This window comes from Erinaceus europaeus, chromosome 2 (genome assembly GCF_950295315.1).
Source record: "Erinaceus europaeus chromosome 2, mEriEur2.1, whole genome shotgun sequence".
In the NCBI taxonomy this organism is placed as follows: Eukaryota; Metazoa; Chordata; class Mammalia; order Eulipotyphla; family Erinaceidae; genus Erinaceus; species Erinaceus europaeus.
Window position 1 is genome coordinate 74,433,863 of NC_080163.1, and position 27,548 is coordinate 74,461,410.

General features: G+C 38.5%; 2 protein-coding genes across 4 annotated transcripts in view; one reads left to right on the forward strand and one right to left on the reverse strand.

The window, feature by feature from the left end:
• Positions 1–13,174, reverse strand: part of WRN (WRN RecQ like helicase) — a 107,145-nt gene extending 93,971 nt beyond the window's left edge. Inside the window, exon 1 of the mRNA XM_060171545.1 lies at positions 12,963–13,174. The gene's annotated coding sequence lies outside the window, so the exon portion shown is untranslated. The remainder of the gene's footprint in view (positions 1–12,962) is intronic.
• A 386-nt stretch (positions 13,175–13,560) lies between these two features.
• PURG (purine rich element binding protein G) overlaps positions 13,561–27,548 on the forward strand; it is a 38,613-nt gene continuing 24,625 nt past the window's right edge. The window contains exons 1-2 of one of the 3 annotated variants that reach the window (XM_060182901.1): positions 13,561–13,837; positions 14,201–15,088. In XM_060182901.1, coding sequence (XP_060038884.1) covers positions 14,207–15,088 — 882 coding nt within the window. In that variant the 5' untranslated portion in view covers positions 13,561–13,837; positions 14,201–14,206. Of the gene's footprint in view, positions 13,838–14,200; positions 19,443–27,548 lie in introns of those variants that run through there. The other 2 variants (XM_060182887.1, XM_060182892.1) reach the window with 2 other exon arrangements.

Sequence of the window (27,548 nt, forward strand, 5' to 3'; positions counted from 1 at the left end):
GAAAGGACAGAGAGAAATGGAGAGAGGAGGGGAAGACAGAGAGGAGGAGAGAAAGACAGGCACCTGCAGACCTGCTTCACCGCCTGCGAAGCGACTCCCGGGATGCAGCATCATCTAAGTTCATTTCCCACGTCTACGCTCAACCGGACCTGCCAATATACGCGGATATCTTCGCCCACCCTGTCCAACGCTTGACGTCTCGTCATCCAATCTGGTCTCCTACGCCTACACTGAACTTCTCTGTTACAGACTCTTGGAAACAGAGTTGGCAGTCAGCTGAGGTAAAGAACAAACACCTCATCACAGACCCCTGCAAGCGTCAACCTGGCTTTGACCTAGCACGTTATGATTGGGCCCTCCTCAATCGCTATCGAACAGGCCATGGTCGGTGCGCCGCTATGTTCCACCGCTGGGGAGCCAGAGACAAACCGAACTGCCCCTGCGGCTACAGACAGACTATGACCCACATAGTCAACGACTGCCACCTCTCCAGATTCAAAGGAGGTCTCGAAACTTTACATCAGGCTCAACCTGACGCTGTTGACTGGCTACGGAAGAAGGGCAAATGCTAGAAGAAGAACCAGTATGCTCGTACCCAGTTGTTTGTTTCTTTTGTGTGTGTATGTATATACAAACATATTCACAGATAAATATGTGTGTGTATATACTCATAGAATCTAGTTGACTGTAGAAAATATAACTTACAAGGTAACTTTCAAGGTAACTTTTTGAGAATTCCTTTCTACTTTTATATGTATTAACACGATTAGAAGGCAGTAGTAGAAAACAAAGAGAAACCAAAGATCTCTTAATAAAGTTCTCAAAAATGTCCTATAGAAGCCTTTAAGACTTCCATTAATACCTTGCAAATCTTTATTTTCCTCCAAATAACCCAATCAAGCCAACTAGGAAAGGTTGATAAAACCACTGATTGGCATGTGATTTGACACAGTAAATCATTCCATTTTTTTAAATGTAGTAATATAAAACTTTGGGGGGACACTAATTTCTTTATAAGCATCAAAATTTCATAGCTGTCAAATATTACCTAACAGTTTTAATAAAATAAGTTATATAGAAAGTGATTTCTACTAATAAGATCAACTGAAATAACATGTAAGTGGAACCAACTAAACAGATAAAATAAAATGCCACTCAAGTGTTATCAATAGGGAGAAAGGATAAAAGCTTCTCTCTGTGCTGTGTCATCGTAAGAAGCTGCCCTGTGCATAAACCAAAAATATGACTTGACCTGAACTGAATCCACAGAACAGTGAAGTGCTTTATAACTGAATTTCACTATCCAGCTGAATAATGCATTATTTCTAATGAAGTTCCTCTGTTCTGTAAGTAGCTGCAGCCAGTCAGCTGAAATCAACCACTATAAATTGGGAAACTGCAGAGAAAGTTTTCAAGTAAGTTACTGTTACTTCATATAGCCTGAGATGAAATTTTATAGGGCTCATTAACAAGTAAATGTTGACAGGTAATCTACCCAGCATCCAACCTACCCTGCACCCTTTTTACAGTACCACAGATTTAATTTGATGATACCCAGCTACACACAAAACCAATGTGCTTCAGGGACGCCACCCCTATGCCAACTTCCTTTCCAATTGATCTAAATGTAACCCTGTTCCTCTTGCCACAATGATGATTCAGAAACTTGGGCCTAAACTCAAAACACTTCTTTTTTTTTTTATGTTTATTTATTTATTCCCTTTTGTTGCCCTTGTTGTTTAAAACACTTGTATAAATTTAAAAACAAATTAAATGTGGGGAGGGTTGGAGGTGGCCCTTAAGTAGAATACATATCTTACCATGAGTGAAGTCCTGGTTTCAATCCTGGACACCATTTGAAAGCACCAAGGACAACACCAAGGAAACACTATGGATAGTGGAGCAGTACTAACCACTCTTTCTCTTTCTCTTTTTCAATATATTATGGGCTTAAGGAGATGGCTCAGTAATATTACACATGGATGAAGTACAGGGCTCATCATGTCCTAGCACCATATTAAATATTACTTATTGCACATCAGTAAGACACAAAAGGAGATACATAGGGAATTTATGACAATAACACTGTCTACTAGTTCTTTTAAGAAAGGCACCAAAAAAGATTTTCTCTACTTGAGAATGTGAATCGTAGACATTGTCAGCATGATGGAAGTCACAAAGAGAAAGCCAACTTAGGTACAAAAACAACACACATGGGGCCAGGTGGTTTTGTACCTGGTTAAGTGCTCACACAATGCACAAGGGCCCAGGTTCAAGCCCCTGGTTCCCACCTGCAGGGGGAAAGCTTCACAAGCGGCGAAGTAGAGCTGCAGGTGTCTCTCTGTCTCTTCTCCTCTCTGTCTCTTCCTCCCCTCTCAATTTCTGTCTCTATCCATTAATAAATTAATTTTACAAAATAACACAGAAGGCAGATGATAAAAGGTAGCCACAACATGTACAAACTATTGTATTTACTGTTGAATGTAAAACATTAATCCCCCAATAAAGGCATTTTTTTTTTTAAATGTAGCCACAGTTCAATAGACTGAACTGGACCTCAAGTCAGGTCTACCTAAGCTTTCAAGTTTTTGTTTTGTTTTGTTTCCCTTTTAGATAGAGAAACTGACAGAGAGTGAAAGAGACCACAGAACCAAAGCTTCCCTGAATGGGGGGGGGGGGGGGCTGGGCTCAAATCTGGGTTGCACATATATTAAAGTTGAGCACTGTCCAAAGGAGTAATTCTACTGGCCCTCAAATTACATTTTAATAATAAATTTCCTATTCTTTAAGACTTGGATCAAGTTTTCTGTGCTTATACTTTAATGAATATACAAATATAATTGAAAATATCATTCTCTAATGACTAATCTAAAATAAAAATTAATTCTAAGGATAAACTAAGTAGCCACATAAAGTACATAGTACCAAAAGTTTCATTGTTTCAACTTCCACAGTTTCAGAACCTAATTTTAAAAGCAGAATTAAAAAAAAAAAAAGTCAAAGTACAAAGCACAAGGACCTGCGCAAGGATCCTGGTTCAAGTCCCCGGCTCCCCACCTGCAGGGGATCATTTCACAAGCAGTGGAGCAGGTGTGCAGGTGTCTTTCTCTCTCCCTATTTCCCACTCCCTTCTCAAGGTCTCTCTTCTACCCAATGAAATGGCAAAAAAAAAAAAAAAAAAAAGGCATCCTCCAGGAGCAATAGATTCATAAAACTTGAAGCAATTAGTAGGGTAAATTAGTATTATATAATTATGTAATCTGATGTAATAAACAGCAAAAGAACAAAGTGTAACTATGTGTATTAAGATGACAAGTTCTCTAACATAAGAGCTAAGTGAAACAGGAAAAATGAAGTATCAACTGTAGAAAAGATATTTAACCAAGGGTGTCACACTCACTTAAGCACACACATTACTATGTGCAAGTACCAGAATTAGAGCCCCTGCTCCTCATCCATAAGGGGTCACTTCATAGGCAGTGAAACAAGTCTGCAGGTATCTAGCTTTCTCTTGCCCTCTCTCTTTCCCTCCCTATTCAATTTCCTCTATCCTATCAAATAGAAAGAAAAAAAACAAAAACACTGTTGGGAGTCTTGCAATTTTTTACCACAAATAATGTTCAATGAACAGCCTTGCACATGTGTATCTTTTGGCATTCATACTACTATATCTGTATTACTAGATATGAAATTAATGAGTTATATAGAATATTTCTTCTTTTCTGACTACCTTTTCACCAATAAATTATTCACAACCCAGAAAGAAAAGACAAGTCAAAGACACCAACACATAAAGTCCAGAAAAACTTCTACAGCGGCTGAATTATAGTAAGCCTTTAATGAAAGAAGAGTTTCAAACTGACAATTAAGAAAGCATGCTGTAAGTCACCTGCTACTCTTACAAGAACACTTTGATCAAAGAACAGAAGCCCACTAAGGACTTGAGGGTTACTTATGAGTTATAATACACTCATATATAACTCAACATCTAGCTTTCCAATTGTAGGTATCAACTAAGCTGATGGTATTTGAGTTGTTTGTGGACTATCATCACCACTGTCAGTATCATAGGTATCTTTATCTGTATCCTACCTTTCCTCCTTACTTTCTAAAGGATCACAATCTTTGGTGCACACTCTCTAGGAGATAGTGTCTGCTTTCCTACTGGTTCTCCCCAAAATATTTTTTTCCTCCAATGATCTACACTATGATCCACCCACTTACTTACATGAGGTTACTCATCATTAGCCGTGATAGAATCCTTCCATAGCATCAATTTCAAGTACCCCACTCAGATCAACACCTCTTATTTTTCTTTCTTATTTACATATTTACTTGCCTCCAGGTTTATCAATGGTGCCTGTGTTACAAATCCATTGCTCCTGACGGCCATTTTTTCCACTGTATTGGATAGGATAGAGAGGAATTTAGAGGGGAGCAGGAGATAGCGTGGGGTAGAGAAAGATACCTGCAGACCTGCTTCACTACTTGTGAAGTGACACCCCTGCAGATGGGGAGCCAGTGCTCAAACCCAGATCCCTGTGTGGGTCCTTGCATTTCTACTTTGTGCACTTAACCCAGTGCACCATGGCCTGCCCCCTCCCCCACTTCTTATTTTTCTAGTACATTCCCTATAGAAATGCTAGTCAATTTTTTGATGGGACTTTTAATGTAATAGTACTACCTTTTGACTCTTACCCCTGGTTTATTAGCTTCTCCATCCACATTCCCTTGGAAATCACATTCAACCTGACAACTTTTTGGTGGGGGTGGGTGGGTGGGATGGGTCACAGTCTTTTGGTGGTGGGAATGGTGTTTATGTATACTCCTAGTAAAGTGTAGTCATATAAATCACTAATTAATATGTGAGGGGGAAAATTAATTGTATGTCTCAAAGTTTTTAAAACACAGACTGAGTCTTCTTAATATATAGGCTGTGTATTTGATATGTGGACTCTCTCAAAAGCCTAGACCAAGAAGATCAGAGGCAACCAGTGGCACAGCTATTTATAAGATACTAGGTACTATACAGCAAACCCTAACAAAAGGACTTTTCAAAGTTAACCCAATTACCAAATAATGTGATGATAACATTAACTATCCATTGTCTTTTTGAACCCTAAGACAGCAGGAACCTCACATCTCCACTATAGAGCCTATATTTCTCCCAGTCCTGGAACCTTAGGATAGGGCCCACTTTCCCGCATGCCTCTCCCAATCCATATCAAATAATACTGCATCTGCCGATCGCAACCTAATCAACGAAATGACTACCACCTAAACATGCTTCACTTCAGACTGTGTCCAGAGACTTCCCATGTGGAATAGCAACCCTTCAGCTTCATTACTCAGGTGAGAGCTTTCCTTTCATAGTATACTCTAATTCCATCTCAGGTGGTTCACTTTCTAACAAAGTCCCAAAACCTAGATATACACCAGTTTCTGTGAGAGAGAGCATATGTTCACACGTATCCATAAACGAATGCAAAATATATACCTGAAAGCAGAAGTACACTAGAGTTTGCAGTGAGTATCCCCCCCAACACTTCCTCTCCACTATTCCAACCTTTGGGTCCATGATTGCTCAACAATTTGTTTGGCTTTGTATGTTAACTCTCTTTTCAGCCACCAGGTTCCAGATGCCATCAGGATGCTGGCCAGGCTTCCCTGGACTGAAGACCCCACCAATGTGTCCTAGAGCTCAGCTTCCCCAGAGACCCACCCTACTAGGGAAAGAGAGAGGCAGACTGGGAGTATGGACTGTCCAGTCAATGTCCATGTTCAGCAGGGAAGCAATTACAGAAGCCAGACCTTCTACCTTCTGCAACCCACAACGACCCTGGGTCCATGCTCCCAGAGGGATAGAGAATGGGAAAGCTATCAGGGGAGGGGATGGGATATGGAGATTGGGTGGTGGGAAATGTGTGGAGTTGTACCCCTTCTACCCTATGGTTTTGTTAATTTATCCTTTCTTAAATAAAAAATAAATTTAAAAAAAAGAAAATGTTTCTAGAAGTATGACAGTTAACAACAACAACAACAAAAGATTATCTGTAGCACATTAATGTCTCCCAAGTTTATATAAATAGGCTTAGGCCACTCTCTGAATTTTAGTGCTATATATGTAATTATTTACTAGATAAGTCCATATATAATGTGAATATTATACTTAATAGGTCTAAAATTTCCCCGAACTATAACTACAGACTACTGTTCTCAGTGAGTACTTCTTTGAAGGTATCCTTAACTGTTTTTCTTTCATACTTTACATTCAACCTTAGCCTTACCTCCAAAATTAAGTTGAAAGCTTTCCTCCTCTCATCAACTCCATAGCTAAACTCTTGGGTGAACTCACATTATCTCTTAACTACTTGCCTATATAGTCTGTCCTCAAAACAAGAGTTAAAAGATTAGCCAATTTACAGGATTATTTTCCATGACCAAGTGAGATGCATGACAAGAATGTACTATTTGATAAGAAAAATGGGTGCAATAAGTCATATTAACAATGGAAAAAAAAATGTGATCGTATCAATTAACAGAGAAAAGGCATCTGAAAAATCTGTCTTTCATGATAAAAACAGAAAAGCAAAATAAGGATCTTCATTGACATGATAAAGAGTGTTGGTGAGGTGTCGGGTGGTGGTGCACCTGGTTAATGCACATATTACAGTGCACAAGGACCTGGGTTCAAGCCCTCAATCCCCACCTGCAGAGGGGAAGCGTGTTGGTAAAAAACCCACACTCTGTAAGTGAGTTGAAGGAGGGGAAGGGAGGGGCTGGGAAGTATCGGGGTTCTGGTGCATGATGACAGAATGGGACCTAAACTGGCAGTGACAGTGTTTTATAGACACCTATCAAAGGAAGATGAGAACAGGTACCCAGGTGTGAATGACTGTACTGCAATCCATTAATTGCCACCATAAAGTTAAAAAAATTAATTCAGTTTGTGTATTTATTTATTGTGGAGACAAACCTTCACATATGTGCTATGTCTCCATTCCCAGGTTGCTTTTTTTTTCCACTCAGAGCAACAGAGACAGGGAAAGAGAGAGACATCACAGCACTAGAGTTTCCCCTTATACCACGGCATCTTCCATGTAGTATAGGGATTCAAACCTGAACTGTGCACATACATAGCAAGACATTTTCCTTACCTCATGAGCTATCTTTTCAGCTCTTAATGTTATTTTTTATTTATCTGATGACCTGAGGAATGAACAGAGGACTGCCCACATGTGTGAAATCCTTGAGGGACTTCCTCAGATCAATCCTGTTATTCTATAGAGGAAAGCAGACGAGACACCAATGCACCACAGTGAGGAGTATACACCTCTTGCTGACCTATCTTCTGGCATAAAAGCAATTTATTAAAGATGTTAATACTATCCAACGCTATCTTTGTATCAGATTGTATCAGATTCAATACAATCTCTATCAAAACCCTATCAGCCTTTAAAAGAATGGAAAAGTCATGGGGGGTAAAAAAAAAAAAAAAAAAAAAAAAGAATGGAAAAGTCAAACCTCAAGGGAAAACAAACACAAGTCGAAACTGAACGGGAATTGGCATATTGCACCAAAGTAAAAGATTCTGGGATGGGGGGGGGGGGGAAATACAGGTCCAAAAAGGATGACAGAGGATCTAGTGGGGGTTGTATTGTTATATGGAAAACTGAGAAATGTTATGCATGTGCAAACTATTGTATTTACTGTCGAATGTAAAACATTAATTCCCCAATAAAGAAAATTTTTTTAAATGTCAAAGCATTCTCTAGATCAAGAATGAGAAACATCCAGCCCATAGGCTATATAATCATTTGGTCTGGCCCTGCCAAGGAAACCACAGATGGGGCTTGAAATCCAATAAATCTAGAAACTTTCCCTCACAACAAATAGTGTTAATTTTTAAGCCAATCATTTTGTATGACCCAAGAATGTTGTTATATCCATGTTCTAGATAGTTATTCTCTTTTGTGTGTATACACATAAATGCACGCTGTTTGAGCAAGAACATTTTTAAGTGGCTAGGGACTTGAATATTTATCGAAGACAGAAATACTGATTGTCAATAAGCACATAAAATAGGTCGAGTATCACTTGTCATTAAGGAAATAAAAGACAAAACCACAACAAGAATCCACTGCAATCACCAAGATAGCTATAGTGGAAGGAAGGAAGGAAGGGAAGGAAAAGAGCTGGAGTAAAGTTAAAGAGCTAAGTTCTGGGGAGGAAGCAGAAAAATTGCAACTCTTGTAACATTGTTGGTTAAATGCAAAATGGTGCCACAGCTGTGGAAAAATAGTTTGGCAGCTGATTAAAAAGCTAAGCATAAAACCCAGGACCCTAGATTCAATCCCCACTGCTACATGGGAACACCAAAGGAGCTTCAAGTATGGTAGAGCATTACATTTAGTCTCTCCCTCCCTCTCTCTAAACTAAAATTGTGAAAGAAACGAACTCAGTGGTGTTGTCCATGAGGCACTATGTTTGTTCTCCTCCAGTGGATTTTTTGTTTCATTTTTTGTGGTTAACAGTAGGCTACAAGATTGCAAGGTTACAATCCTGTAATCTTGTAATCATGCATTTAAAAAAATTTAAATAACAAAATTGGAAATAAGAATTCAATCAGATGCCTGAAAGTTAAATCTTCATTGTAGCATTATTCCCAATAGCCAAAAGTACAAGGGGGGGAAACACATTAACAAATGCATAAACAAAATGTAGCATATAGACACAATGAAAATAGGGGGAGGTAAGGTAGACAGCATAATAGTTATGCAGAGACTCTCATGCCTGAGGCTCCAAAATCTCAGGTTCAATCCCCTGCACTACCATCAGCCAGAGTTGAGCAGAACTCTGGTAAAAATAAATAAATAAACTACACAAAGGAAATTAATCAGCCATAAATATATTAGAGAGAAAAGGCCAGGAGAGACAGTACAGCTATAGCACACCATATTTGCATGCTTGAGGTCTCAGAAGTTCTAGGTTTAGTTCCCAGCATTACCATATGCCAGAGCTAAGTAGTACTCTGGCCTCTGTCTATTATGAAAATAAATAAGTCTTTTTAAGTAAAGTTTTGATGTAAGTTAAAGTACAGGTGAAGTGTCACAACTGAGAGCATGGCTTACATCAACAAACCAGGAAATGACAGATGGGAGAGGTTGTGGAGAAAAAGGAACTCTACTACACTGCTGATGGGAACGCAAACTGGCACTTCCCCTTTGGAAAACTGTATGGTCAGGCCTTAAATGAAATGAAAATGGAAGTACCTTATGATCAAGCAATACCCCTCTTTTTTTTTTCCCTTCAGGGTTATTGCTGGGCTAAGTGCCTGCACCATAAATCCACCACTCCTGGAGGCCATTTTTCCCCCTTTTGTTGCCCTTGTTGTTGTAGCCTCATTGTGGTTATTATTATTGCCATTGTTGATGTTGTTCATTGTTGGATAGGACAGAGAGAAGTGGAGAGAGGAGGGGAAGACAGAGAGGAAGAGAGAGAAAATAGACAACTGCAGACCTGCTTGCCCGCCTGTGAAGCAACTGCCCTGCAGGTGGGGAGGGAGCCAGGGGCTCCAACCAGGATCCTTATGCTGGTCCTTGCGCTTTGCGCCACGTACGCTTAACCCACTGCTGCCACCGCCTGACCCCGCAATACCACTCTTATGCATTTATCCAGTGGACACTCAAACACTAATTCAAAGGAACATATGCACCCCTATGTTCACAGCTGCATTATTCACAATAGCCAAAGAGTGGAAGCAGCCTAAATACCCACTATCAAATGACTGGCAAAAATAAGTTATAGGATATATATTCCATGGAATACTATTCTGCAATAAAAAAAAAAAAAGATATGTCTTTTGGGACAAAATGAATAGAACTAGTGGTGATTATGCTTAGTGAAATAAGTAAAGAAAGTCAACAGCCAGATGGTTTCACTCATATGTGGAATCTAGAGATCTGACTTACATAAACTAGCCAAAAAAAAAAAAATCCAAGCAAAACAGAAGCAAGCAAACTCTAAGACTTGAGAAAACTATGGTGGTTATCTTTGAGAGATGAGAGGATTGGGATACAGAACTTTGGTGGTGGATGTGGTGTAGGTCTACACATTATAAACTTAAAACCTTGTAACAAACTATTAATAATATAAAAAACTCTTAAATAAAGTAAAGGTGAAAATTCAAAGCTTTATATTGAGTGAAATAAACAATTTAGCATATGATTTTTTGGGTTTCTTGAGCTCCAACAATTCAGTGAGTCCTTGTGTTTTTTGTTTGTTTGTTTTTTTCCATTTGCATGTAATATCTACATTAGGCAAATTCACAGTATTGTATATCAGATATTATCAAACACTAGGCAGAGACAACAATGAGGATCGACTGCTTCATCAACTGGTTAGTTCGAGGACATGAAAAATGGTTATACAACACGGTGAACATAATTAGTCATTTTAAGTTGTTTGTTTCATAAATGGTTGCTGGAGCAGTGGGCAAAGCATATGGATATACAAAAGAGCAACTGTCCTGTGTGCATGAACCTTTGGTTATATTCCCAATACTGAAGAAGAAAACTTTGCAACAAATACAACTCTACAGTTATTGAAGACATACTTTATGCTCTCAATCTATATTAAAAATCAATCAATAAATATGAAAAATTAATTACACATCCAGTGGGGTAGCAATTTCAGAGGTCTAACATTCTGCTGCTTTCCAAGGTAATTCCCACCCCAATCCCATTGCAAAAAGCACTCACTGAGGGAGTTGGGCTGTAGCGCAGCGGGTTAAGCGCAGGTGGCGCAAAGCACAAGGACCGGCATAAGGATCCCGGTTCGACCCCCGGCTCCCCACCTGCAGGGGAGTCGCTTCACAGGCGGTGAAGCAGGTCTGCAGGTGTCTATCTTTCTCTCCTCCTCTCTGTCTTCCCCTCCTCTCTCCATTTCTCTCTGTCCTATCCAACAACGACAACAACAATAATAACTATAACAATAAAACAAGGGCAACAAAAGGGAATAAGTAAAATATTAAAAAAAAAGAAACCGTATAAAAAAAAAAAAAGCACTCACTGTCCAGTACTGGCTTTCTGTTTGGTGAAAACCCAGTTTTCAGTAACAAAAGTTAAAATATCAAATTTTCTTATATACGTTTTGCCACAATTTTTTTCTTCAAAAGATCATTCAGATCTTTCTGGTGTTTGCCTGACAAAAATCTCCAATAGCTTCTTCCCTTATCCCTCAGAATGAAAACCCTAACCTTCAGAAAGTCCACAAGGTCTTATATTTGTTCCTTGTTGTTTACTGTCTAACTTTATCACCTTTTTAAAAATATTTTATTTATTCCCCTTTGTTGCCCTTGTTGTTTTTATTGGTGTCATTGTTGGAGAGGACAGAGAGAAATGGCAAGAGGAGGGGAAGACAAGAGAGGGGGAGAGAAGGACAGACACCTGCAGACACACCTGCAGACCGGTTTTACCCCTTGTGAAGCGACTCCCCTGCAGGTGGGGAGCCAATAGGACAGAGAGAAATGGCAGAGGAGGGGGAAGACAAGAGAGGGGGAGAGAAAGATAGACACCTGCAGACCTGTTTCACAGCTTGTGAAGCGACTCCCCTGCAGGTTGGGAGCCGGGGGCTCGAACCGGGATCCTAACACCGGTCCTTGAGCTTTGCGCCACCTGCGCTTAACCCGCTGCGCTACAGCCCGACTCCCTAGCACCTACAATTATTTCTCATCTATATCATCCTACTCTACTAGTCTCTAAGGGGACTTTTTGAACACACTAAGCAGGTACCATTATGAACTTTTGCAATTTCTTTCCCTCCAGATAGCCACTGGACTAGCTCTCTCTCACTCATTCTCTTCAGTTTCTTACTCGAAACCGCCTTCTAAGGCTTTCTCTACCTATCCTAAAAAAAAAGTAACTCTCAAGTCTACCCCACACTCAACTCTTCACATATACTATGATATATACTTGATTTGCTGGCTATTTCTCTCCAAATGTAAGTTGCAAACAAAGGCATTTATGTCTGTTCTGTTGTTGCTATTCCTAGTGCTTAGGACAGTGTTCAACAAATAAGTGTTAAATTTAATACTCTCTAAAAAATAACATACCAAACTATACAAAGCCAGAAATACTCTTGATTTAATGGCTGCAAAACTAGCATCCTAAGGGTTTTATTGTCTCTTTTTTTACAAAGAGTAGTATTTAGACACCTGCAGACATACTCAAACTTAGTGTGTATACACACACACACACCCACACACACACCCACACCCACACACAGATATGTAGAATTGTTGGAGCTCAAGAACCCAAAATCATATGCTAAATTACATGTTTTTACTTTGTTTTGTTTTGTTTTGTTTTTTTGCTTGCGTGATTATCTTCAGGGCTTCATCAGTCCAAGAGGATTTTTTTTTTCCTTTCAGAGATAAAGAGTCAAAGACAGACGCCACAGCACCAAAGCTTCCTTCAAAGCAGTGGGGACCTGGCTGGAACGTGGGTTATGTACAGAGCAAAGCAACTTGCCATCCAGGTGGGCTATTTTGCTGGCCCTAGTTAACAGGTCATTTCACTCCACTTTGCTGTGTAACTAGGAAGTGGAGTGGCTCCATTTCTGCCTTCGTACAGGCCATGTCAGGACAGAATCCTAAAGGCATACAATACGCAACCAGCAGCACAGACTGGGAGATGACATTGGGGGGTGTGGAGAAGGAGAACTTTTTTTAATGGACACCAGTTCTATGAAGGCCCGACGTTCATGAGAAGGGGGGTCATGGCCTTGACCTCCATGCTCGGGAGGTGGAAAGGGGAAGAGCATGTCGGTCTATATGGAAGGTCCGACCACAACCCAGAGGCCTGTTTTGAGCGCTCCACCCACCCCACTACAGAGTCTGAGAGGGACAGACGGACACTGCAGGGTGCGAGGCTGGCGGAAGCCAGATGGGAAGGACACGTTACCCAGAGCAGAGCCAGCGCAACTGGCCTTCAGCTGGACCCAGCTTCATGGAGCGCCACCACAAGCAGTCTTGCGACCAGACATCCAGGCGGGACGCGTACGGTCTTTATTCCCGCGCTGCAAAGCGCACGCCGGAGCGTCACGGTCCACGTAATACCCATCAGCTCTGGGAGACCCACCTTTCCCACCCTTCCCGCGGAGTTCCGCCCCGCTCTCCGCCCACACGGCGGCGCGGTACAGCAGCCCTCCCACTCGCGACCCGACTAGCTACGCGGCGCACCTGCGCAGAAATCTCCCCGAGCGCGGGGCACTCTGGGAATTGTAGTCCCTGGGCCTGAAGCTGGTGGGCCGGCTAAGAGTCTCGCATCCCGGTGGGATCTGGAGAAGTCAGAAGCCTGTCGCCACCCCGGTCCTTGGTCCCATCTTCACACCTGCCCTGTCCTGTCATTTCTAGTGCTATCGCCGCGCTTTAGGCTACAGTCAGGGCGCGCCCCCAAGGGAAAGCGCGAGACATCAGCGCGGCCCCCCACCCTTCCTTGCATCCCTTCAGCCGTCTGTGCTGAAGGAGGCGGGGTCCACTGCCAGCCCCACGCCGCCACCTTCCCCGCCTCCCCTCCTCCCCTCCCGGCGGGTGTCGGGCCGGTGCCCGAGTCGAGGCTGTGGCCCCCGCGGCGGCCGCAGGAGGGGCGGCGGCGGCGGTGGGCGCCGCGGGCGATGCCCCTGCCCGGCTGCTCCAGCGGGGGGCGGTGCGAGCAGCGGCGGCGGCGGTGGAGCAGGCGGGGGGCGGCGGCTGCGGCGGCTGCAGCAGAGGGGCCGAGAGCTGGCGGCGGCGGTGGCGATCGTGAAGGGCATCGTTGGCGGTGATGGCCATGTTGATGTGAGTGTCTGCTGCTGGGGGCGAGGTGGGGGCGGGGAGGAGGAAGACGACCCCAAGGGCTAGTGACTGGCGAGCCGGAGGCGGGAGGCTAGGGGCGGCTGAGGGATATGCTGTGTGCGCGGTGCAGAGAGAGCCGGAGCCGCCGCCCGCCGCCCGCCGCCGCCGCCGCCGCCGCCGCCAGCCGGCAGCCAGCACAGACCCGAGCCAGACGCTGCGGCGGCCGGCGCCCTGCAAGCGCGGCCCCGGGAGAAAGGGGTCCCGGGCGGAGGCGGAGGCGGGGGCAGCGCAGGCCGAGGGGCGCCTGCGATTGTTCTCCACACCCCTCCCCCACCCCCACTCCGTGTGTCTGTTTGTCACTTGCAGCTGAAGATGGAAAGAGCCAGGCGAAGGGGAGGAGGAGGAGGAGGCGGCGGCGGCGTCCGCGGTCGCGGAGGCAAGAATGTAGGGGGCTCTGGCCTGAGCAAGAGTAGACTCTATCCCCAGGCCCAGCACTCCCACTACCCCCACTACGCGGCTGCAGCCACCCCTAATCAAGCTGCAGGGGGCGCCGCTGAAATCCAAGAGCTGGCTTCTAAACGAGTGGACATCCAGAAAAAAAGGTTTTACCTAGACGTGAAGCAAAGCTCCCGGGGCCGGTTCCTAAAGATAGCCGAAGTCTGGATAGGGAGAGGCCGGCAGGACAATATCAGAAAGAGTAAACTGACCCTCTCCCTGTCTGTGGCTGCAGAGCTGAAGGACTGTCTAGGGGATTTCATCGAGCACTACGCCCACCTGGGCCTCAAAGGCCACCGGCAGGAGCATGGCCATAGCAAAGAGCAAGGCTCCAGGAGGAGACAGAAGCACTCGGCATCCTCCCCACCAGTGTCCGTGGGGTCCGAAGAGCACCCTCACAATGTCCTCAAAACAGACTACATAGAGAGGGACAATAGGAAATACTATCTCGACCTAAAGGAAAATCAGCGTGGTCGCTTCCTAAGGATTAGACAAACCATGATGCGGGGCAGTGGCATGATAGGTTATTTTGGCCACGGTATGGGTCAAGAACAGACGATTGTCCTCCCAGCACAAGGAATGATTGAGTTTCGGGATGCCTTGGTTCAGCTCATAGAAGACTATGGCGAAGGGGACATAGAAGAACGAAGAGTTGGAGAGGATGACCCAGTTGAACTCCCAGAGGGGACTTCTTTCAGAGTGGACAATAAAAGGTTCTACTTTGATGTGGGCTCTAATAAATATGGAATTTTCCTGAAGGTAAGTGAGGTGAGGCCACCTTACCGTAATACTATTACTGTTCCATTCAAAGCTTGGACAAGGTTTGGGGAGAATTTTATCAAGTATGAAGAAGAGATGAGGAAAATTTGCAACAGCCATAAAGAAAAGAGAATGGATGGCAGAAGGGCCAGTGGTGAAGAACAAGAATGCCTCGACTAGAGTGAAATTGAACTCCATCAGGCAAAATTTTAAATCGTAAATTGGCTAGAAGTACTGATCCATAATTATTTGAAGTTTCTCCTCTTTTTTGGCCCTTGGTTAGTAATACCTCTAGTAGTTTATACTTCAAGGAGTCTGATTCTCATATTATGTTCTCCATATGATACTAGTTTCTTATGGGAATTCCAGTCTTCCCAAAGGCAAATAGTTTAGCAGCTTCAAATACTCGAGACTATTGAAGTATGCAAATCAGCACAAAAGTGACTTTCTTACACTCTTAATACCATAATTAAGATTTACATTGCACTATGACATAATACTGAAAAAAGGAAACATATACTTCATATGGAAGTGTACAATTCTATTTAATAACCTCCCCCCCCCCCGAAAAGTATTCTATTCCTACATCCTTAAAAGCTGCTTAAGCTTACCTGTAGGACAGTTACCACTGAAACAGAAATCGATCTCAAAGTTTAGTCTTACTCTGTTTATTTATGAAAGTACAAGTAGAAATATAGTGATTGCCCATTGGATAACAGAGTATTAGACTACCTTAAAAGAATGAAATCTTAAAGAAATGATACTATTCTATAATTTCAAATTTTGTGGTAACCCTACAGTTTATAGTTGCCATATCAAAGTCATGGGAGAGTTTTAGTTGATAATTCTAGTCACTTTCCTATCATTATTTCTTTTTATTGTACTATATATGTTTTACTGACTCTTCAAATTTTGAAGAATTACTTTTATGTCACTGTTGACATAAAAGTTGAGTAGGAGTCTTCATCCTATGGCTTTGCTATGGAAATCTTGATGTTTTAGCTTTTCATGCTAATTTGAAGGTTGTGAGGTCCTCCCCCCCCCCAATATATCATGATTCAAGGTGTTAATGTTGGATTTTTTTTGTTTTGTTTTTGCTTCCTCTTTAACACTTTTTCTGAGGGGGTGGTGTACCAGTTAACTGATATAGAATTACATCTGTGATAATATATTTCAGTAGCACTTTTGCAATTGCTACCTTTAAAATTGTGTCAACACTTCCAATTTAAACATGACTTTTACAGAAATTTTAAATCCAGGAAAAAAAAACATTTCTTTTAAAATCTCAATTTTCAGTCTAAGAAAAACATTATTTGAAGATTGGTTATAAATGTATTTGAAAGGAAAATTCAGGCATTTTCCAAGGTGCTCTTTATGATACTTAATATTAAAGTTTACTTTACGTAAGACTGACCCATTTACCTGTATTAAAAATTTCATTCCAGGAAGTGCCAGAGCAATTTTTCAACACCTAAGCAATTTTTAAACAAGTACACAGTGTATATGTATACCAATCCACCCTGTATTAGCTAGCTGACATTTATTTAAGCTACATTTTATTCTGGCTGAAATTATATTTTTATCTTCACTTTAATCATCTCCTACACAGTCCATATAATCATGTTTAAGAGCCAGACACTGATTTCAACCCCAAATACACCTCTCATTGATGAAAACTAGCTGCATGGATTGAGATCAGAATGTAGCTCTTTTTTTTATATATATATGCTGTCAGCAATTCAAAATTACTTTAACAAATTTTTTCTTAAAATGTTTGTTCCCAATTATATTTAAAAAAGACCACTAAGAAAATTTATATGAATTATGAAAAGTAATTTCACCAGTCTATGTTGCTTAAAAAGAAGTGGTTAGTAACTAAGACATGTATGCTGGTGTTGGTTAGCAGATTGTATTTTACATTTCCTCAATAGTATGAAGGAATCTCGTTAGTTTGTTATAATCGTGGACCATCTGCATCACTATGGAACAACTAATGGTTAGAAAATAATGTTAGTACTAGAGTTAATAGCACATGGTGGATGTTGAGACTCTAAAAGTAGCAAAGGATTTTTAAACAATCCTAACTGTAAAATAACTATGTAGGCTTGGTGAAAAGTAGTTTTTGGTATATGAAGGAGTGGTGTGCACTTGAATTACTGTACTACTGATTGTTATTGCTGCCCATCATAGTGCCTATTAATAATCAACCTGTCAGATTTTGGCAAACTAGAGCTGTTAATATTCCAGTATTTTGAGTGTTCCTATCATTATTGCTGTGACTGTATTACTCTCTCTTAACACTACCCCTTTTAAATATTTATATCTATTAAGTCTTAATGATTTCTTTTTTGGTTTTTAGTCTGATAAAATTTGAGTATCTGTGCATATATATATATATATATATATATACACATATATATGTATATACACATGTGTATATATGTATTATATATACATATACACAATACTCTGTCAGACTTAAAGAATATCTTTCATTCGCTGTATATAAGTATTAGTAGTCTGATTTTGCATTATCTAAGTGAAAAATTAGGCAGCCCACTTTTCTATCTTTGTATGTATACTTCAGAATTTTTGCCATCTCAAAACTACAGATCAGATACACACACATACACATTATACATACTGGCAGTTGGATACAGTTTAACCTTCTACCAGTCTAGTTGTTTCATTTCTTCATGGCTAGATGTTTCCATTGAAAAATTAAATTGTGCTATGATTTTTAATGTTTAAAATCCCCAATCATTCATTAGCCATCATCATGTAAGACCCACTTCAAAACTCTGGTATTAGAACATGTATTTGCCATGTATCTTATAAAATAAGCTACTATTCTTATCTGTGCAATATACATTTTATTTATTGTCATTTGTAATGTACATGGAGTTGCAAATGTACATGGTATTCTTCAAAATAATAGGATTCCTGCCTTGACGACATATAAAGTCTTCAGGGCAAATGGACATTAGAAGTTTTTTAATGAGCATTAAAGTTAGTAACCAAAATTGCTAGTTCACTGTATAATTCTAAAATGCTGATGATATTTGCACATAATATTCCAAGAATAATGTGGTACAGACTCAAAACTGTAATAATATAAGCTAATAGTATGAAATTTGAAAACGGGTTCCTCATAGTAGTTGGCAGTATGCTCCTAGCAATTGAAAGCAGCACTAATCTGTTGCTTATATGCAAAAGATGCAATGTATTATAAAAGTATTAAGGTTCTGCCACATTTTATAATTTTCCTTGTTAAAGCCCCAAACTACCATGTCCCTTAAACTTGAGTCAAACACAAGCTTATTTGCACTAAAGAGCATGGCCAAAAAATAAATGACAGGGTGGAAAAACTATTTGGAACCTCTTGAAGTAATTGGTTCTAAAGGGAGAATTTCACATTTGTCTATTTGAAAGCTATATGGTCTAGGCAGACAATCTGTCAGTTCACTAATTTAATAATGCACTTTACCTTTTGTATATAGATGATGTACATTTATGCCACTTACAGGAGGGATGTGTTTCAATAACTATGTAGTTAGACTGTAGGGTGAACTCTTGCATGCATATGTTTGTGTTGAAACTGTTATAACAACATGTTTCCATTAAATGGGTGTAATGGAGATGGGTAGGAAATGCTTTTGAAACAAGTCTCAGTACATTTAATGAAGAATTTAGAGCTCATATTGGTATTCTAAAAGGACTAGGACCAATTGAAAAAAAAAAACTGTTTCTAGCCCAGGTTAGTTTTACAGCTGAGAACTTTATCTAGTTGAATTTCTCCATCATAATACCTGGAAGTTAATTTTGGCAATTAGTGATGACAAAAATATTTTAATGATTTTATTTCAGTGTTTATATGTATTTAAATGACTGATGGAAAGACAGTACATGATACTGTACTAGTATTGAAATTATAGTTGACTGAGTTGACATCATTAAGAAAACACCTAGACTAAAGAAATAAAGTTTGGAATTTAGAAAGTGCAAAAAGGTAAAAGGCGTTTGCTAAATAAATATTTCAAAACCTGTAGAAGAGCTAACTTTCACAAACCAAAAAGGGTATTGGGAGATTTTAGTGTATTCCTCCATCCTGAGAACTTCCTAAGATGTATATTTGAAAAGTGAATAATTGTTGCTTAATAATAGGTTGTATGTACTTTACTAAGAAGCACTGTGTACTAACAACTCATAAAGAGTATGCTATATTTACTGCATTCATTTTATATCTATGGATAAGAATACATTATATATACTCATCCTATCTTAATATAATCTGTATTGAATTGTAATTTTGCAAATATTTTCAGTAAAATAAACATTTATCTAAGCTGCACAATTTGAAAAAGATGACATTGAAATACAACCTCTGACCCTTTTTTTAAGTAAGCAGCTGCCATTGAACACTGATGTATGTGTAATCATTCCTTCAGATTTTATTTTATGACATCCTAATGTTTAAGTGAATAGGACTTAATTTAAATTTTAAGTGGTTTTCTGAAACTAATGGGAATTTTCTTTCTGCTTATTTCCAAATGTGCAATTTATAAAATCCTATTAGTCCACATTTTATGTAAGGGCTTTGCTTAGTCACCATGTAGTTTAAAGTCTGTCTTTACTGAAACACCAAACACCTTTGACAGAAAAAAACCCAAAGTATACCACAAAGAAGTTAAAGTGGATTCTGTGCCAACAGAATAATACAGGTGTACTATTTATCACTACCAGATAAGATTGGTATAATCTTTCTGAAGTTCCCTTAAAGATTTCTTGAATTTCACAGAGTAATGGTGACTACTGGCTGCCCTATCAGAGGAAGAGAACTACTAGCATACTGTTGTGACAGTTCTTAATGCCACAATGCTGTAGAATGAGGTAAAGGAAAAACTGTGTTTTTTCCAGAATTTAATATCAAATTTTTTAATCAGTTATTCTGTCATAAATTAGAAATACCCAGATTTATGTAGGTATAGAATATGAATGTGTACATGTTAGTATCTTTTCTTGTATAATATAGAAAGGGTCATTTTCTTAATTTGACATTAAGTTTTAAATAATGTGAATTTGTTTAGTAGTGAGTTTTTAATTGATATGTTTGAGTAGTAGAATATAGTATAAAATTTAAATGACACAGATGGGTAGACAATGAAAAATGGCAACAAATACTACATTTTCTTTTGTGTCGTATATATGTAAGCATATGCATGTTCACATATATTATTTTTAAATATGAAATGGAAGCATATGCACTATCTTGTACCTAGTAATGTCAGTTTTACATCTTTTATTTTGTTTTCAGTGCTGGGAGGTAAACTCAAAGCCTCAGACATGCAAAGCATGCACTCTACTAAGCTATATCCCCAGCCTAGATCTGTAATTTTAAGTTAATTTTCCTTTTCACTTACCTCCCATACCTGATTAATATAGGATTAACTTTAACTATATTGTAGCACCAGGGAGACATCTAGGAAATATTGAATGAGTTGGTATTTATTTAAATTTAAACACATAATTATTTTCAGCGTTTAAGTATTCAGTTTCCTTCCTCTATTTCTAAACACTTTGCATTCCGATTTTCCCTTCTTCTTGCAAAAAAAAAAAAATTTATTTTCCATGAAATAATACAGTTCAGGTGTGACTGTTATTAGTTAGCTGAGAGCTATTTCAGATTCACTATGTTCTTAATGAAAAAGACTCATTTGAAAGCTTTAACAAATTGCCACTTTTATTCTTTTTGCTAATTCTGCTGTTACCTTATTTTTATCCAAAGACTTTGCCATTATAAAAGTAAATGAATAGTAGAACTATGTGAAAAGTTATGACTGTTGAAATCCTTTGATTGACTGATAGAAGCTTTTACCATTACGATAAAAAGGTATAAAGCTATGACCAAATAATTCATTTAGCAACTTAATCAGATTTAAGAAAGAGGTATCACTAGCCTGATTAAAGTTTGCTCCTTCATTGAAGGAACCAGTCTGTCAGATAACTAAGGTTCTGTAATTTAGGGATGAAGTAAAAACTTCGGGGCTATAAGGTTACAATTATAATTAAGTCACCTCTACTCACTACTAGAAGAATATAAAGTAATAAATGTAATTGTTAAAAATAAAATCAATATAATGAATATTTCTGAAAATGTAAACAAAGCTTCTTTAATATTTCCCTAATTATGTTCCAAAAAAATCATAATTCTATTTTCATTGACATCAGTAGTACATTTTAAGGTCATTTCTAATGATCACTGAGAAAAAAGTTTGAAAAATTAAAGGTCCCATTCTTGAATCCTGAACTCCTATCTGGTTATAAATTAACCAGAGCAAAAGATCCAAGACTATTAGAAATGTCCTTAAGAATATTTAGACTTAAAAAAAGTTGTTTTTTGTTTGCTTGTCTCTTTTTCTTAATCACTTTACTAGTGAAATAATGATTTGCAGCACAGTTCTTGTCACACAAGTTCAATTTCTTAACTCCCCACGATTAGTGTCTGTACACCACTTCCACCAACAACTTAAGTACTCCTCCACCATCATGCACTGAGTCCCCAATCCCTCTCAACCAACTCCCTGCTCCCCTACCTGGAGTCCTTGAATTTGCTGCACAAGACTTCACCATCCAACATTTTGTATTTTACCTTTCTTCTTTCTTATTTCTTAAATTCCACTTGTAAATGAGACCTTCCACTATTTGCCTCTCCCTCGGCTGTCTCACTTAACATGATTTCAAGTTCCATCCAAGATGTAGCAAAGGAGGAAATCTCATCATTTCCTACAACTGAGTAGCATTCCATTGTGTTGATATAACAAGTTTCTTAACCAATCATCTGCCATTGAGCATCTGGGTTGCTTCCAAGTTCGAGCTATTACAAATAGTGCTGCTGTCAACACAGGTGTATATAGATTTCATCAGATGAGTGTTTTATATTCTTTGGATAAGTCTCTAGGACAGGAATTAATTCGGTCATAAAATAGAATAATTCCTAATATTCTGATGAATCCTCAGACTTTTCCACATGGGTTAAACCAATTTACATTCCCACCAGCAATGTAAAAGTGTTCCATTTACCCCACATCCTCAACATTTGTTTCTGTCCTTGCTAATGTATAACATTCTCACAGGTGTGAAATGACAATTTCATGGTCTTACATTTCTGTGATAGTTACTTTTATTCTTTTTTTCATATATCTTATCCATCTGAACATCTTTGGTGAAAATTCTGTCCATTTTTTAATGAAGTTTCTTTTATATTAATTGATAACTACATTTTATGAAAACATTTAAAAGTTTAATAATTGAAATATTATTTTAAGCTTTAGAGTAATATCTCCATAATTACTATTGGTGTGTGATCTGTTGTAAACGAAAAAAGTTTTAGATGACAAAATTCTCGACATCAGTTTTAAAGCATAAAAAAGTTTGTTGGGACTAGGTGGTGGCACAACATTACCATGCACAAGGACCCAGGTTCAAACCTCTGATCCTCACCTGCTGCGGGGGTTTGGAGGGCAGGAGAGAAGGGGGAGAGTCATCACAAGCAGTCAAGCAGTGCTGCAAAGTATCTCTCTTCCACTCTCTTTCTCTCCTTCAACCTCTATAAAAAATTCATTAATTTAAAAATAAGCAGGAAGAAAAATTATGAAAAAGCCCACAGTGGAGTTGTATAGGCACTGAGCCCCAGTGATAATACTAGTGGCAAAAAAAAAAAAAGCTTTTATTTTATTTTAATGGTTCATTATCCTTTGCCCTGTGCAGAATCAGTATTATTAAAGCTCTGTGGTTACTGCTTATACTAAAAATGGTTTATATGTACTGTTCCCTGGGGGATGGGAATTCACCTTCAGAAATGTTTTGCTTAAAGTTAGGGTCAAATTTTTGATAATTTCCTATCATTAATCAGGGAGTTTCCCATCTTTGGTGCTTTCTAGTAACTAAAATTTTCTAAACTGGACCTTCCAACTATCCCTTATAAAAATAGCTTATTCTTATCTGAGGTCAGAGACATTCACAGGTAAATAAAAATACATATCTAAGAAGTACTGCTACACTGAAATTAGTTTTTGATGTGAATATGAAGAAACTAAGTGAAATATAAGTTCTCTACTGTCATTAGCTTTTATCTAATACTGAGTAGGAATTGTTTGTCCTCTCATTTTATCATTAAACTTACTTTCGACATTACTCTATTTCAAGTATGCATTGTTCCAAGAAATAATAGAGGTAAAGAAAAGATAAAGTAAAAAAAAAGAAAAGAAAAGATAAAGTAATCCCTAGAAACAGGGATTCTATATTTAAAAGTAAGAATTGAAAAAATAAAATGCCAAAAGTTTGAGATTGATGAGAAAGAGCTTTTATTGGTTTGTCAAAATAATGATATAAAGATTACTATTTTATTTTATCTCACTGAAGTTACCGTTCTGTCTGAGACTCCTACATTCAAAAATATTTAGTGTTTTACTTATAAAAAAGGATTTTGTAGGATAATACTCCTTCATGATTTTATTATTGTAGATTTTATGAGGCTGTCGCCTATAGATAACAAATTTAAAAAAATAAATAGAGAAGAATATTTTACTTGCCTCTAACTAGAGAAATAGTCTTAACAGAAATGAGATCATTCTCAAAACACAATTTTTTATTTTTTTTAACTTTTCAAAGAGTACTTGACAAAGAATAAGACCTACATTTACCATGAATAGCCTAAGCATGAACAAATCATTTAACATCTGTTGAATGAAAAATGAGTAAGACTATGCTAGAAGATAAAGTCCCCTCCTCTATAAACTTTAAGAATTCTGTATCAGTGGACAATGGATAGAGAATATTAGAATTGGAAAGTATAAGAGATTCTCTCTATATTAAAAATAACTATAATAATGTAGCAATGTGTGATGATGCCCAAAGAGCATGGAGAGCCATCAGTTTTATAGTATGTGTATATGTATCTCTAGCCACACTAAATGAGATTTCTGTTTCTAGTCCTTTTATGACCAAATTGTTCTATCCTCTTAACTCATTATTTAAGAACTATTTTATCTATGTGAGATCTCACTCTCATCTCAGATCTCACTCTCATCTCATTCTGTAATTATCTGATTATTTTATTTTGCCTCCAGTGTTATCACTGGGGCTCAGTGCCTGCACTATGAATCCACTCTTCCTGTGGCCATTTTTTTTTATAGCACTGAGAGAAATTGAGTGGGGGGAGGGGAAGATAGTGGGAGAGAAAGACACCTTTCAGACCTGCTTAACCACTTGTGAAGGGGGAACCCCCCCCCCCCGCCCCTCTCAGGTGTGGACCTGAGGGCTCAAACCCAGGCTCTTGTGCTCCGTACTATGTGCGCTTAACCTGGTATGCCACTGCATGGCCCCTGTAATGATTTTTTATATTCTGCATGGCAAAAGAATTTTTTATTTAAATTAATATCACTTCCTAAAATGCCATTCATTATTCCTGAAAAAAAGAAGAAGAAAACATTGTATTGCTAAATAATACACTGCTGCTACCATGTAGTCATCCCTCAGGTGCAACTACCTTTGTCCCAATTTCCCTGATCCCATTGAACATCTAATGACATTTAACAAAGAAAATCAGGAAGGACAATGAACTGTGAACACTTTCTCCTTCAGAGACTGATATATGGTAGTGTGTGCAAAGATTTAAAAAAAATCATGATTTAATACATTTACTGGTTTTTACCCTTGAGAAACTAGCAAAGGATGATGATTGATTAAAAGGGAAGAGAAGCAGTATACCACGTTTATCTTTGTGAAGCATTTATTTAGGCATCTAGACCTCTACCACTGCTAATAGAGAGGTTGTTTTTTTTTTTAAGTGACACCTTTTCCTCCAGACCTCTCTTTTTTGGTGCCTATTTGCTTATCAAAAACAGTGTTTAAGAATAACCTACATGTGTTTTGAAGTGCATATGTGTATTTTGAAATTTTGAGAAAATATATCTGTGTACATAAATTCTACTACAGAAATGTTCAGTGTAATAAAATAGTCTTTGGTGTGGTGGTGATTAACAATAGCATCCTGGTTCATCTCTTTGCAACAAATTCTATAGTGAATTAATTGCTGTAGAATTTTTCTCTTCTCAGAACAGCAGATGAATTCTTGGGGTTTATTATTTTTTTTTTGCTTCAGTATTATTTGAAATCAAAGTATGATATTTGTTTGACAATCCTTTGCCTTGCACATTTTTTAGAAATTTTCCTCTTCTCCCCATTTCAAACATCATAAGCACCTTTACTAAAACAATACCCGTAAGTGCCAAAACTACGCAGCAAAAAAGAAAAGAAAAGAAAAACCATAATATAATGATTTAGGTTTAAGAGAGAAGATATGGATAAGATACTCTGATTTCAATTTCAAGTGTCCTCTAACATTTCCTAATTTACTTCAGAAATTGCTGTATTTTGTTTCTAAGTTCTTCAGATTGGCAATATCATTTATAATAGTATTTATCAGTCCAGAACTTCAGTAGAACAAAATATTTTGAAATTTTAATTTATCTCACGCTGGAGTTTCATCTATTACTATTTAAAAATACTTCAAAATGATATATTACAATATAATAAGGTATAAAATCAGAACTCTCAAAACATTCTCCCCTTCTGTTCCTCCTTTTGATGTACAATACCGTATTCAAAGTTAAGATACACACCTCTATCATCATGTCCCCACACTTCTATGTATTTGCGCAGACACAGTTGAATGATGGTAAGGACTAACTGCTGGGAGTTGGGCGGTGGCGCAGTGGGTTAAGCGGACGTGGCGCAAAGCACAAGGACCTGCATAACCATCCGGGTTTGAGACCCCGGCTCCCCACCTGCAGGGGAGTCGCTTCACAGGCGATAAAGCAGGTCTGCGGGTGTCTATGTTTCCCCTTCTCTGTCTTCCCCTCCTCTCTCCATTTCTCTCTGTCCTATCTAACAATGACATCAATAACAACAACTGCAGCAACAATTTTTTTAAAAAAGGGCAACAAAAGGGAAAATAATATATAAAAATTAAAAAAAAACTAACTGCTGCTTTTTGAATAATTAGGATCCTCTGAATTACATCTATAAGGTTTTTGTGCTTTTTTTTTGAAAGAAAAGCTCAGCTAATCTCTTTACCTTGGCATATTTCTATTCAATATATAACAGTTTAGAATTTTAAAAAATCAGTTTCACTTGTTCAGCATATTGTGAATCTTCTAACTTCCCCCCCACCCCGCAAGGGTTTTTCAAGGATGTTAAGTCTACTCAGTTTCACTGTTCATGGTGAATTCATCCATCCATTCATTCATTCATTCTTCCTTCCCTACCCTCTCCTTCTCCTTTCTTTTATTTCCTCCTTCTTTCTTTTCATTTCCTTTTCCTTTTTTTTCTTTCCCCAGATAAAGGAGAGAGAGAGAGCTCCTCACAGCCCAGCTACACCACTCATGATGCTTTTCCTTATATGACACTCCCATGTGTGTGGCCAGGTACTCATGTCTTGGTAAAATGTGCACTCTATTGAATGAGCTATCTCCCTGGCCCCTTTATTTTTTATGTGGGGCCAGAGATTGAACACTAGGACTCACATATGCTATAGTTCAGAACTACTTCCTAAAGTCTTCAGAAAATATTTTGACTAGTGATTTTCAGCTAATAAAAAACAACCATCACAGGTTTTTTTTTAAGTTAACTTATGAGAAGCAAAAGCACATTTCAGCTCTAGTGTATGTAGTGCTAAAGACAAAACCTGGAGCCTTATGCATGTAATTCCTGTGCTTTGCCAATGAGCAACCTCCCCAGTTCCCACCGTGACCACTGTTAAAAGAGAAGGTGATTTTTTTAAAAAATCATTTTTTTATTTATTAAATAGTCCCCATGTATAAATACTAGTAAAGAATAATTCTAGGGCCAGAAGATAGTTCACCAGGTAAAGCACACATTTTACAGTGTATAATAACCCAACTTCAAGCTCCAGCTACCATACTGTCACCATGAAAAGTGGAAATTTCATAAGTGGTCGAAGAGTACTATGAGGCCTCCTCTTTCTCACTCAATCTGAAGAAAAAAATTTTAAAAGAATCTGCCAAGATCAATGAAATAAAGCAGTCAGGAAGCCCCTGCAAAGCCTGTCCAAAAAAAAAAAAAAAAACTCAATCTCTACCCAAGAACTATTAATATAAACTTTGATGAGTGTTCAATATGAGAATTTGAAGTAACCTTGAAATTAGTCTCTTAATTTTACATTTTGTAACATAAACCATGCTCATATATCCCATTATTATCAAAATAGGCTAAGTTTATAGAACATGGTGTCTTAAATTTTAAATGCAGATTATTAAAATATACAAGTAGTAAAAAGAAACATTAATGATTAATATATATGTATATTTCTTTTAAAGGTTTATGAAAGTCTCAATAGCTTCCTATGTTCTCTATGTATGTAGGGTAAAGGAACTATGTG